The sequence below is a fragment of the Ranitomeya imitator genome, chromosome 2, assembly GCF_032444005.1.
Source record: "Ranitomeya imitator isolate aRanImi1 chromosome 2, aRanImi1.pri, whole genome shotgun sequence".
NCBI lineage: Eukaryota > Metazoa > Chordata > Amphibia > Anura > Dendrobatidae > Ranitomeya > Ranitomeya imitator.
Window position 1 is genome coordinate 330,479,131 of NC_091283.1, and position 14,522 is coordinate 330,493,652.

A 14,522-nucleotide genomic window follows, 5' to 3' on the forward strand; every position below is an offset into this window, starting at 1 on the left:
ATAGCCTAGAGGTCCAAGGCCTTGTTGCGTATATGTGAAAACAACTCGGCACCTGAGGCTCTAGGCACAGCTTTGGCACAAAGGCATGAGACTAGCATCAGCCCAGAGGTCTAGACCATCAACAGAACATTCCACCATGCACTCACCTGTGCTGTCTCCATACCTGCTAGAAAAACAAGGGGAGCTGGTAATGCCAAGAACCCATCATGAAGGGAAACGGTGTCCCATCAGGAATGCTGCATTGCTGCCAATGATTTTCTCTCCTGTGCTCCACGAGATCCAGAAAACCAGCCTGTTGTTTGTCTCATTCTGCACTTTCTCGTTCTACCGTGGAACAAAAGGCGACCTTATGCCCCGGTGTCCTGCTCTGACGTCAGCGGAAGTGTGACAGCCTTCACCGTGTGTCCTCTTCTCAGCCACCTCTCCCAGCACACCCTAAAGGCCCACTGACCCCATCGGTGGTGCCTCAGGATATGCCAGCCGAGGCAGGGAATTCCCCGCTGCCTGGATCGATCTGGCAAAGGAAGTAGCGGTATCGTGCCAGCAGGCGTCAGAGCCGAGAGCCTCCACTGCAGGAGGAAGCGGCTCTACCCAGGAGCCTCATCTGCTCGCTGGTCTCTGTTGCTGAGGGACCCACACCAAGGAGGGTTTCAGCCCTGGGCTCAGCGTGGGCGTTCTCTGGAGAAGATTCCGGGAGAGGCAGCATGCGGCAATCCTCTTCTCTGCCACCTCTCCCCACACACCCTAAGGCCCACTGACCCCAGCGGTGGCGCCTCAAGATACCGTGCAAGCAGAGGCAGGGAACCCCCGCTGTCTGGATCGGTCTGGCTAGGTCTGGCATCCCACGACGATCCTCAGGCATAATCCTTGCATCGACTGTAGGTTCCCCATCAGGGACAGGAAACCAACTGACGCGGGAGAGAGGTATCGCCCTTTTTATCTGCCGGTTTCTTGTCCTTGATGGGCGGATCCCCTCTCTCCGTGGTGCCGTCATGGGGGACAGAGAAAAAAACGTCTAGATAGCTAACTAAAGAAAGTAGCTGCTAACACTGCCAGCATCAGGAGCAACCTCTCTGTGCTGTTACAGTATCAAAATGGCGCTAAGACAAGATGTCCGCTCTTTATATGGAGAGGGACACGTGATTTCAACAGCTAATGACACACGTTGTTGTGTAACGACATTGTGGATGTTTCCAGTGCCCTGTTTGGCTAGCCGCAATGTGCACACAAAGTTAGGGGGGAAAAAGATGTACCGTATATACTCGAGTAGAAGCCGAGATTTTGAGCCCTTTTTTTAGGCTGAAAGTGCCCCTCTCGGCTTATACTTGAGTCATTTCCAGGGGGTCGGCAGGGGAGGGGAAGCAGCAGCTATCACATCATACCCTCCCGGCGCAGTCACTGGCAGCTTCTCCGATACGATGGTCTCTGGGCGCCGGCAGCTCTTCCAGTGTTCAGCGGTCATGTGGTACCGCTCATTAAAGTCATAAATATGAACGCGACTCCACTCCTATAGGGGTGGAGCGCATATTCATTACTTTAATGAGTGGAGTGGTACCAATGACCGCTGAACACCGGAACAAGGGACCGCGCCGGCAGGGTGAGTATGAGAGGGGATGGTGAGTATTGCGCGATATTCACCTGTCCCCGTTCCACCGCCGTGCTCCGTCTTCCACGTCCTCTGTGACGTTCAGATCAGAGGGCGCGATGATGTGTTTAGTGTGTGCCCTCTGCCTAAACGTCACAGCCAGAGACCCGGAAGACGGCGGGGGCCTGAGTGACAAGAGGTGAGTATGTCATTTTTTTAATTGCAGCAGCAGCATACGGGGCATAATATTCTATGGAGCATCTTATGGAGCCATAAACAACCTTTATGCAGTATTATATGGGGCAAATGTTTCAATGGAGCATCTTATGGGGCCATAATCAACCTTTGTGCAGCATTATATGGGGCAAATGTCTCTGTGGAGCATCTTATGGGCCCATAATCAACCTTTATGCAGCATTATGTTGGGCAAATGTTTCTATGGAGCATCTTATGGGGCCCATCGTCAACTTTATGTAGCATTATATGGGGTGTATTTTGTATGGAGCATTATATGGGGCTCCTGATTTAATATGGAAATTCAAAAACACTTAACCTACTGATGTCTCAATTAATTTTACTTTTATTGGTATCTATTTTTATTTTTGAAATTTACCAGTAGCTGCTGCATTTTCCACCCTAGGCTTATACTCGAGTCATTAAGTTTTCCCAGTTTTTTGTGGCAAAATTAGGGGTCTCTGCTTATACTCGGGTCGGCTTATACTCGAGTATATACGGTATATTCAGTATGTAAATTAGGGAGCAGGTCAGTGAAGGATCAGTGACCTGTCAGAAGCCATCAGTATGAATATGTAAGCAGAACACCACATAAAGCCCCACTCACAGGCCGCCCCGGAGCACGAGAATCTCATTAACTGAAAATTGCTAGTAAACATTAAACAATAATCACAAGACGGATTTCATCACCAGGTATCATTGTAATCAGTATAACGGCGCCGAGCTGACAGTGTCTGTAGATAACTGTGCACAATCCTGCTGACAGGTTCACTTTAAATCATGTTGATAAGAGGGGCACTGACCATTCAGAAGCTCTCCCCTTATCTCAGGCCAAGTTGGATTACATGTTAAGGTACCGTCACATTAAGCGACGCTGCAGCAATCTGGACAACGATGCCGATCGCTGCAGCATCGCTGTTTGGTCGCTGGAGAGCTGTCACACAGACAGCTCTCCAGCGACCAACGATCCCGAAGTCCCTGGGTAACCAGGATAAACATCGGGTTACTAAGCGCAGGGCCGCGCTTAGTAACCCGATGTTTACCCTGGTTACCATTGTAAAAGTAAAAAAAAAAACACTACATACTTACATTCCTGTCGCGTCCCCCGGTGTCAGCTTCCCTGTACTGTGTAAGCGATGGCCGGAAAGCAGAGCGGTGACGTCACCGCTGTACTTTGCTTTACAGCCGGCCGGCGCTGACACTGGGGGACGCAGGGAAGCTGACGCTGAGGAACGTGACAGGAATGTAAGTATGTAGTGTTTTTTTTTTTTACTTTTACAATGGTAACCAGGGTAAACATCGGGTTACTAAGCGTGGCCCTGCGCTTAGTAACCCGATGTTTACCCTGGTTACCAGTGAAGACATCGCTGAATCGGCGTCACACACGCCGATTCAGCGAAGTCAGCGGGTGATCCAGCGACGAAATAAAGTCCTGGACTTTCCCCAGCGACCAACGATCTCCCAGCAGGGGCCTGATCGTTGGTCGCTGTCGCGCATAACGATTTCGTTAACGATATCGTTGCTACGTCACAAAAAGCAATGATATCGTTAATGATATCGTTATGTGTGACGGTACCTTAACTGTAATAAACAAATCTGGACGACCATATATGCGAACATGTGTCATGGCGTCCTGAGCGTACTCGTGCATATGTCTGGGACTTCCTGTAAATGTAGCCGGTAAAATAACCATTCACCCAATGTCCACCACGTTGCCATAATTGGCTATAGCATTTCTAAATTAATGTATTCATCCACTCTAAATATTTCTTGCTTCAGTCGTATGTACAAAAGACGCTCGCTTTCCACCTTGCTATACATATTGTAGCATGGCTAAAGGGTCTGTATTCGACGGGAGGTATGTGCCACATAAGTGCCTTGTTGCTGTAATGTAGCCCGGAGTATTTCTTTCTTGCACATAACCTTGTATATATATGTGTTTCAGGACCTGTGGTGATGTCAGACCACATGGCTAATCATGTGATGGGTTCTGGGTGTGGTTAGCTCTATATAAGACAGGCTAATGCTTTACACAGCAGATATGTATGGAGGTGGAACCCTCCTGAGTGTGTTAAAGGGACACTGTCACCTGAATTTGGAGGGAACAATCTTCAGCCATGGAGGCGGGGTTTTTGGGTGTTTGATTCACCCTTTCCTTACCCGCTGGCTGCATGCTGGCTGCAATATTGGATTGAAGTTCATTCTCTGTCCTCCATAGTACACGCCTGCGCAAGGAAAGATTGCCTTGTGCAGGCGTGTACTACGGAGGACAGAGAATGAACTTTAATCCAATATTGCAGCCAGCATGCAGCCAGCGGGTAAGGAAAGGGTGAATCAAACACCCAAAAACCCCGCCTCCATGGCTGAAGATTGTTCCCTCCAAATTCAGGTGACAGTGTCCCTTTAAGGCTCCAGGAATGAGCTAAAGGACTTTACACTTGTTTTCTTGCCTGAGCCAGAGGCTATTTGTTTTCTGTTATTTTTACCAAATGGTTTATGATGCAATAAACCTTTGTGAACTTTTAAAGGAACATGCCTCCTGAGTGTCAGCCATCGCACCTGAGTGAGTGAAATCCCTACAATATCTAATATAAATTGATGAAAAAGTTGCCTATATTAAGTTTGGTTTGATGAACCATGTGTAATCATTATTTGGTAGGCGTAGAAGTCCATAGCTGATATTGGTTTATTGGTTGGTTTATTGGCTGGCCTAGCAGTGTTGGGATCAGTCGGTGTTAGATTATAGTGATCGCCATCTTGGCCATTCCACGATATTATAGGATATTGCAGAGCATCATATGATCTATGTGTTTCTGTAATACACTGAAGAATTTCGCTTCGTAGCTGAATAATTATATCTCGGCTTAGAAAGTCCTGTACACCCATTACAATAGCTACTTCGTTAACACAGAGAATTACCGTAATATGTTTTGAAAAAAAAATTCAGATTCAGCAGGCAGGTGGAGGCACAGCATGGTCACATCTATAATGTACAGTAAAATATTTTATTTGGTGATATAAACTTATACTTTGGTGATGTATACTTATTCAGAAAAAAAAATTCTCAAAATTGCGCCGGCCGCACCTGTGCAGTAGCATCTATCGGTCATTTTGTTAGAGGAAAAAAAAATTTACTCCACCAAGATGGCACCGGCGGCGCCTGTGCAGCAGCAGTTATCAGATCACCAATATATGCCACTGCACAGGTGCAGATGGGGCCATTCTTAGGCCGGCCTCACACTAGCGAGTTTTACGGACGTAAGAGCGCAGAAACGACGTCCGTAAAACTCGCATAACATACGGCACAATTATTCTCTATGCCCCTGCTCCTATCTGCCGTATTTTACTGATCAGTATTATACGGCTTTCTACGGCCGTAGAAAATCACAGCATGCTGCGTTTGTCACCGTATTGCGCAAATAAAACGTCAATGAAAGTCTATGGAAGCCCCAAAAATACGGATTACACACGTACCAGCAGTGTGACTTGCGAGGAATACGCAGCGCTGTTAGAGAGAAAAGCCGGTAATTCAGTGCGGTGTACAGTAAAATCACACTGACAGCTTACAGTAGAATAGGTAGAATAAATGTGTACAGGCTCAAGTTCATAAGAGGCGCCCTCTGCTGGTTGTCCTCATATGAACTCGAGCCTGGGAGCTTTCTAGGAAAGTTCCCACGATCTAGGAACAACCAGCAGAGGGCGCCTCACCGCAAATGAAGGTAAATATAGGTCATTGACCTACTTTACCTTCATTCTCTGGGGTTTTGCAGCAAGGAGCTGCGCTGCATTAGCAGAACTCCTTGCTGCAAAATATTTTAACCCCTTCAGATGGATTTACATCGTTTTTTTGTTTTTATTGGGTACAGATCGAGGGTCTTCAGTGATTGGATTGAGCGTAGAATAAATTATTACAACAACCTTTGTTTTTATTTCATTAAAATAATTTTTAATAATGTGTGTGTGTTTTTTTAACCCTTTACTAGTATTGGATTAATAATGGATAGGTGTCATAATTGACGCCTCTCCATTATTAATTTGGCTTAATGTCACCTTACAATAGCAAGGTGACATTAACCCTTCATTACCCCATATCCCACCGCTACACGGGAATGGGAAGAGAGTGGCCAAGTGCCAGAATAGGCACATCTTCCAGATGTGCCTTTTCTGGGGTGGCTGGGGGCAGATGTTATTAGCCAGGGGGGAGCCAATAACCATGGACCCTCTCAAGGCTATTAATATCTGCCCTCAGTCACTGGCTTTACTACTCTGGCGGAGAAAATTGTGCGGGAGCCCACGCCAATTTGTTCCGCCATTTAACCCTTTAATTTAATAGCTAGAACGGACAAATTTTGCATATACACACTACTTACATTAGTAGTGTGGAATATGCAAAAAAAATGGGGATATGAGATGGTTTACTGTATGTAAACCATGTCTCATATCATGTCGGGTTTAGGCAGGAGATAGCAAAAGCCGGTAATTGAATTACCGGCTTTAAAGCTAACTAGCACTGTATGAAGTAATAATAAATATATATATATATATATATATATTAGCTGAAGAGCCCGGCGTTGCCTGGGCATAGTAAATATCTGTGGTTAGTTATAGCACCTCACTTGTCTTATTTTCCCATCACGCCTCTCATTTTCCCAATCACATCTTTCATTTTCCCCCTCACACCTCTCATTTTCTCCCTCACTCCTCTCATTCCCCCCTAACACTTGTCATTTCAACCTGACATGTCATTTTCTGATCACTCCACTATTTTTCCTCACTCCTCTCATTTTGCACTCACACCTTTTCATTTTCACCTCACACCTCTCATTTTCACCTCATCACCTCAGTATATACATGTTTGTCATCTCCCTTATATATAGTATACATCTGTATGTCACCTCCTGTATATAGTATATACCTGTATGTCATCTCCCCTGTATATAGTATATACCTGCTGTGTCTCATCTCCCCTATATATAGTATATACCTGTATGTCATCTCCTCCTGTATATAGTATATACCTGTGTGTCATCTCCCCTGTATATAGTATATATCTGTGTCATCTCCTCCTGTATATAGTATATACCTGCATGTCATCTTCTATATATAGCATATACCTGTATGCCATCTCCTCCTGTATATAGTATATACCTGTAGGTCATCTGCTCCTGTATATAATATATACCTGTGTGTCATCTCCTCCTGTATATAGTATATACCTGTATGTCATCTCCTCCTGTATATATATGTACCTGTATGTCATCTCCTCCTCTATATAGTATATACCTGTGTGTCATCTCTCCTGTACATAGTATATATCTGTGTGTCATCTCCCCTGTATATAGTATATACCTGTGTCATCTCCTCTTGTATTAGACCTCGTTCACTCGTTATTTGCTCAGTATTTTTACCTCAGTATTTGTAAGCTAAATTGGCAGCCTGATAAATCCCCAGCCAACAGGAAGCCCTGCCCCTGGCAGTATATATTAGCTCACACATACACATAATAGACAGGTCATGTGACTGACAACTGCTGTATTTCCTATATGGTACATTTGTTGCTCTTGTAGTTTGTCTGCTTATTAATCAGATTTTTATTTTTGAAGGATAATACCAGACTTGTGTGTGTTTTAGGGCGAGTTTCGTTTGTCAAGTTGTGTGTGTTGAGTTGCGTGTGGCGACATGCATGTAGCGACTTTTTTGAGATGAGTTTTGTGTGGCAACATGCGTGTAGCAACTTTGTGTGTCGAGTTGCATGTGACAGGTTAGTGTAGCAGGTTGTGTGCAGCAAGTTTTGCGCATGGCGAGTTTTGCGCGTGGCGAGTTTTATGTGTGGTGCCTTTTGAGTATGTGCAAGTTTTGTGTGAGGCAACTTTTGCATGTGTTGCAACTTTTGTGCATGTGGCAATTTTTCCGCGTGTGCAAGTTTTGCGTGTGGCGAGTTTTCCATGAGGTTGAGTTTTGCACTTGTGGCGAGTTTTGCAAGAGCCTAGTTTTTGCATGTGGCGAGTTCTGCGCGTGGTGAGTTTTGAGTGGCGACTTTTGTGTTTCGACTTTTATGTGGCGAGGTTGGTGTATGTGTGGTGAAATGTGTGCTGAGGGTAATATGTGTTCAAGCATGTGGTAGTGTGTGGCGCATTTTGTGTGTATGTTTATATCCCCGTGTGTGGTGAGTATCCCATGTCGGGGCCCCACCTTAGCAACTGTACGGTATATACTCTTTGGCGCCATCGCTCTCATTCTTTAAGTCCCCCTTGTTCACATCTGGCCGCTGTCAATTTGCCTCCTACACTTTTCCTTTCAATTTTTCGCATTGTGTAGATAGGAGCAAAATTGTTTGGTGAATTGGAAAGCGCGGGGTTAAAATTTCGCCTCACAACATAGCCTATGATGCTCTAGGGGTCCAGACGTGTGACTGTGCAAAAATTTGTGGCTGTAGCTGCGACATCTCCAACACTTTTCCTTTCACTTTTTTCCCCATTATGTAGATAGGGGCAAAATTGTTTGGTGAATTGGAACGCGCGGGGTTAAAATTTCGCCTCACAACATAGCCTATGACGCTCTCGGGGTCCAGACGTGTGACTGTGCAAAATTTTGTAGCTGTAGCTGCGATGCCTCCAACACTTTTCCTTTCACTTTTTCCCCATTATGTAGATAGGGGCAAAATTGTTTGGTGAATTGGAAAGCGCGGGGTTAAAATTTCACCTCACAACATAGCCTATGATGCTCTAGGGGTCCAGACGTGTGAATGTGCAAAATTTTGTGGCTGTAGCTGCGACGGTGCAGATGCCAATCCCGGACATACATACACACATACACACACACATTCAGCTTTATATATTAGAGAATATATATATATATATACACCCGTATATACTCGAGTATAAGCCGACCCCCCTAATTTTGACACCAAAAACTGGGAAAACTTATTGACTCGAGTATAAGCCTAGGGTGGAAATGCAGCATTTACCGGTGAATTTCAAAAATAAAAATAGATCATTATTTCCTCATAGCTGTGCCATATAGTGCTCTGCACCGTTCATATTTCCCCATAGCTGTGCCCCATACAGTGCTCTGCACCGTTCATTTTGTCTCATAGCTGTGCCCCATATAGTGCTCTGCACCGTTCATTTTGTCCCATAGCTGTGCCCCATACTGTGCTCTGCACCGTTCATTTTGTCCCATAGCTGTGCCCCATATAGTGCTCTGCACCGTTCATTTTGTCCCATAGCTGTGCCCCATACTGTGCTCTGCACCGTTCATTTTGTCCCATAGCTGTGCCCCATATAGTGCTCTGCACCGTTCATTTTGTCCCATAGCTGTGCCCCATACTGTGCTCTGCACCGTTCATTTTGTCCCATAGCTGTGCCCCATACTGTGCTATGCACCGTTCATTATTGCCCCATAGCTGTGCCATATAGTGCTCTGCACCGTTCATATTTCCCCATAGCTGTGCCATATAGTGCTCTGCACCGTTCATATTTCCCCATAGCTGTGCCATATAGTGCTCTGCACCGTTCATATTTACCCATAGCTGAGCCCCATATAGTGCTCTGCACCGTTAATTTTGCCCCATAGCTGTGCCCCATACAGTGCTCTGCACCATTCATTTTGTCTCATAGCTGTGCCCCATATAGTGCTCTGCACCGTTCATTTTGTCCCATAGCTGTGCCCAGGGCCGGCGTCAGCACCCGGCACAGCGGGCAAATGCCGGGGCCCTGGGGAGAGAGGGGGGCCTGTTGTGAGTTCTGTTTTTGGGCTCCCTCTGGTGGTTACTGATGGTACTGGGTGACTTGTGTTCTCTGCGGTCTCTGGTGTCCACCTGTTCCATCAGGTTATGGGAGTTACCTATTTAACCTGGCTTTTTTGTCATTTCCTCGCCGGCTATCAATGTAATCAGCGTGTCTTTTTACCTCTGCTCCCTGCGTCTGTTATCTTCAGGACAAGCTAAGTTTTGATTTTCCTGTTCCACGTTTTGCTTAATTTTTGTCTTAGTCCAGCTTGCAGATATGTGATTCCTTGCTGCTGGTTGCTCTAGTGGGCTGAAATTACTCCTCATGTTCCATGAGTTGGCACATGAGTTCAAGTAATTTCAGGATGGTTTTTTTGAAGGGTTTTTCGCTGACCGCGCAGTTCACTTTTGTATCCTCTGCTATCTAGCTTTAGCGGACCTCATTTTTGCTGATTCTATTTTTCATAACTACGTATGTGCTTTCCTCTCATTTTCACCGTTATTACTTGTGGGGGGCTGCTATTTCTGTGGGGTGTTTCTCTGGAGGCAAGTGAGGTCTGTGTTTCTTCTTATAGGGGAAGTTAATCCTTCGGCTGGCGCGAGACGTCTAGGAATCATCGTAGGCACGTTCCCCGGCTACTGCTAGTTGTGTGTTTAGGTTCAGGATCGCGGTCAGCTCAGGTGCCATCACCCTAGAGCTTGTTTTCTTTTTGTGCTTGTCCTTTTGTGATCCCCTGCCATTGGGATCATGACAGGGGCCCACTCATGCTGTCATAGATACAGCTGGGAGAGCAGAGCAGGAGATAACATGCTCTCTCCGCCTATAAAGTCACTGCTGGCTGCGTTCTCTTAACCCCTATGTGCCAGCTCTGACACAAGCATCTTCTCACTCAGTCAGTGCAGCCAGGCAGGCACACATAGGGGTTAAGAGAAGGCAGCCAGCGTGACATTGTTTGTGGGGGGAGAGAGCACGTTCTCTGCTCTGATCTCCGCCCCTGGCTGGCTGCCGTGCTGCTGAAGTTATGAGGCAGATTCAGGAGGAGCTCCTAGTCATACAAGTGCATGATTGAGTGGCGCTGCTATATACTATGTGGGCTGCGTTGCTATATACTACGTGGGCTGCTATATGCTACGTGGGCTGCTATATGCTACGTGGGCTGCTATATACTACATGGGCTGCTATATACTACGTGGGCAGTGTTATATACTACATGGCTGTGTTTATATGCGATCATGAATCGGGGTATGTGTTAAAGGGGGGGCCCACTGAGACTCTTTCGCCCGGGGCCCTCAAAAACCTGGAGCCGGCCCTGGCTGTGCCCCATACAGTGCTCTGCACCGTTCATTTTGTCCCATAGCTGTGCCCCATATAGTGGTCTGCACCGTTCATTTTGTCCCATAGCTGTGCCCCATACTGTGCTCTGCACCGTTCATATTTCCCCATAGCTGTGCCCCATACAGTGCTCTGCACCGTTCATTTTGTCCCATAGCTGTGCCCCATATAGTGCTCTGCACCGTTCATTTTGTCCCATAGCTGTGCCCCATATAGTGCTCTGCACCGTTCATTTTGTCCCATAGCTCTGCCCCATACTGTGCTCGGCACCGTTCATTATTGCCCCATATCTGTGCCCCATATACAATGCTCTGCACCGTTCATTTTGTCCCATAGCTGTGCCCCATACTGTGCTCGGCACCGTTCATTATTGTCCCATATCTGTGCCCCATATATGCTCTGCACCGTTCATTTTGTCCCATAGCTCTGCCCCATACAGTGCTCGGCACCGTTCATTTTGTCCCATAGCTGTGCCCCATACAGTGCTCTGCACCGTTCATTTTGTCCCATAGCTGTGCCCCATATAGTGCTCTGCACCGTTCATTTTGTCCCATAGCTGTGCCCCATATAGTGCTCTGCACCGTTCATTTTGTCCCATAGATGCTCCACATAAATCTGTGCCGCCGCTGCTGCTGCAATAAAAAAAAACAAAACACATACTCACCTCTCTTTCTTGCAGCTCCCAGCGTCCGGTCCCGGCGTCTCTGTCCGCTCTGACTGATCAAGCAGAGGGCGCCGCGCACACTATATGCGTCATCGCGCCCTCTGACCTGAACAGTCAGAGCGCAGACGCCGGGAAGATGGAGGTGCCGGGAAGATGGAGCGGCGCCCGGCGGCTGGAACGCGGACAGGTGAATATTACATACTTACCTAGTTCCAGCGATCCTGACGCTCCCTCTGCCTGTCACAGCTGTCTTCGGTGCCGCAGCTGCTTTCTCTATCAGCGGTCACCGGCACCGCTGATTAGAGAAATGAATACGCGGCTCCACCCCTATGGGAGGTGGAGCCGCCTATTCATTTTTCTAATGAGCGGTCCCACGTGACCGCTGAAGAGGGGAAGAACTGCAGCACCGAAGACCGTGGGACGGCAGGGGGAGTGCCAGGATCTCTGGGACTAGGTAAGTATGCCTGAGCGCCCTCACCCCCTCACCCGCCGACCCTGCCACCCACCTTGACTCGAGTATAAGCCGAGAGGGGCACTTTCAGCCCAAAAATTTGGGCTGAAAATCTCGGCTTATACTTGAGTATTTACGGTACATAACTTGCTATTTTTACTGAAATTGTGTGAGTAGAAATGTTCAAAAATATAAAATTTAAGGATATTTTATTCAAAACTAAATATTGGTTTTATTTTTGGCAGATGTCTGTACCAGGAAATCAGAGGTACAGCTGAAATCTTCACTTTTTAAATCAGATGATATTGAGATGCCACAGTATACTACTGAAGTGGATTCCATTACTCCAGATATACCATCATCTCTTCACAATAAAGATCTGTCATCTGATCCTTTGAAACAGGTCTTGTCTTCTGATTCATTACCGACTACTAAGGAAAATCAAAGTAATAAAAGAAGCATTAAAAAATGCATTACTTCTAAAGCAAAGAAGCCATTTTCACGTTCAGAATATGGAAATAGTTTTCCCCTCAAAGTCTTTTCTTAAACATCAAAAAATTCACACAGCAAAGAACAGCTTTTCTTGTTCCAAGTGTGGGAAATATTTTAACCAGAAAGCGCATCTTGATAGCCACCAACGAACTCACACAGAGGAGAAGTCTTTTTCATGTTCAGAATGTGGGAAATGTTTTAACCAGAAATGGATTCTTGTTAGACATCAAAGAACTCACACAGGGGAGAAGCCTTTTTTATGTTCAGAATGTGGGAAATGTTTTAACAGTAAAGCGCATCTTGATAACAACCAGAGAACTCACACAGAGGAGAAGCCATTTTCATGTTCAGAATGTGGGAAATGTTTTAACAGGAAAGCGCATCTTGATAGCCACTGGAGAACTCACACAGGGGAGAAGCCTTTTTCATGTTCAGAATGTGGCAAATGTTTTAAGCAGAAATCAGAATGTGTTATACACATGAGAATTCACACAGGGGAGAAGCCTTTTTCATGTTCAGAATGTGGGAAATGTTTTAACAGTAAAGCGCATCTTGATAGCCACCAGAGAACTCACACAGAGGAGAAGCCATTTTCATGTTCAGAATGTGGGAAATGTTTTAAACGGAAATCAAATGTTGTTATACACCAGAGGACTCACACAGGGGAGAAGCCTTTTTGCTGTTCAGAATGTGGGAAATGTTTTAACCATAAACGGGGTCTTGTTATTCACCAAATAACTCACACAGGGGAGAAGCCTTTTTCATGTTCCAAATGTGGGAAAAGTTTTAAGCAGAAATCAGACTTTGATAAGCACCAGAAAACTCACACAGGGGAGAAGCCTTTTTGCTGTTCAGAATGTGGGAAATGTTTTACCCAGAAATGCCATCTTATTCTGCACCAGAGAACTCACACAGGGGAGAAGCCTTTTTCATGTTCAGAATGTGAGAAATGTTTCAACCGAAAAGCAGACCTTGATAGGCACGGGAGAACCCACACAGTGTAGAAGTGTTTTTATTGTTCAGAATGTGAGAAATGTTTTGTGAAGAAATCATCTACATATTAGTCACCAAAGAATTCACAAAGGGGAAAAGGCTTTTTTATGTTCTTAATGTGGGAAATGTTTTTCACGGAAATCAACTTTTAATAAACTTCCAAAAGGTCACACACAGGCAAAGCCTTTTTCATGTTCTGAATGTTGGAAATGTTGTAAACATTGTGCTTTATAGGGTTGATGACCAAGAAACTCACAATAATATCAGGTAAGGGGTATACCTGAAAACATCAATACACAAGCGATTATGCCAACACTGTGGACATTATTCAATAATATCTTTGTTGATCCTATTGATAAGAAGCTGGAAATTGACAGGGCGCTCTGTACACTAGGCAAACATGACCCATGTTCATTCAAATGGAAAATGCATACAATTGATCACAGATCTATCCTGAAAGACACTTGCTAAATGAACGGTGCTGAAACCACTGATGTACTTTTGGTGGTGCCCATTCCAGCTGTATACTTTCAGAGATCCAAGCGATATGAATAGTGTTGAGCATTCCGATACTGCAAATATCGGATATCGGCCGATATTCGCTGTATCGGATTTCCGATACTGATTTGCGATATTTTTAAAATAGCGGAATCGGAAGTTCCTATAGTGCAATGATGCACTATAATGGAGTGTGGGCGGTGCGTGGGCGGAGACTGCATCAGTGTGTGTGGACGGGGTTTGTGCGTGACCGTGGGGGGGTCTGTGCGGCCTACCGGGGGTCGGTACGGGCCTCTCTGGGGGTCTGTGCGGGCTGCCAGGGGTCTGAACGGGCCTCTCGGGGGTCTGTACGGCCTGCCGGGGGTCTGTGCAGGTGTGCAGGCATCGTCCGATGGGACTACACGTCCCATCGGGCTATGCCTGCTACAATGGCAGTGCTTGACACATTACCCAATGATGGGACAGTAGTAGTCCCATCATCCGGCTAATGTGTTGAATGTACAAAAAAAACCCATACATACTACATGCATACTACATACATAC

At 45.9% G+C, this 14,522-nt stretch overlaps 1 protein-coding gene across 1 annotated transcript in view; it reads left to right on the plus strand.

Moving 5' to 3' along the window:
- The window catches only part of LOC138666493 (oocyte zinc finger protein XlCOF22-like), a 31,595-nt gene extending 18,103 nt beyond the window's left edge, over positions 1-13,492 (plus strand). The window contains exons 2-3 of the mRNA XM_069754710.1: positions 12,712-13,033; positions 13,139-13,492. Of these exons, the coding sequence (XP_069610811.1) occupies positions 12,712-13,033; positions 13,139-13,492 (676 nt within the window). The remainder of the gene's footprint in view (positions 1-12,711; positions 13,034-13,138) is intronic.
- The last annotated feature ends 1,030 nt before the right edge of the window (positions 13,493-14,522 follow it).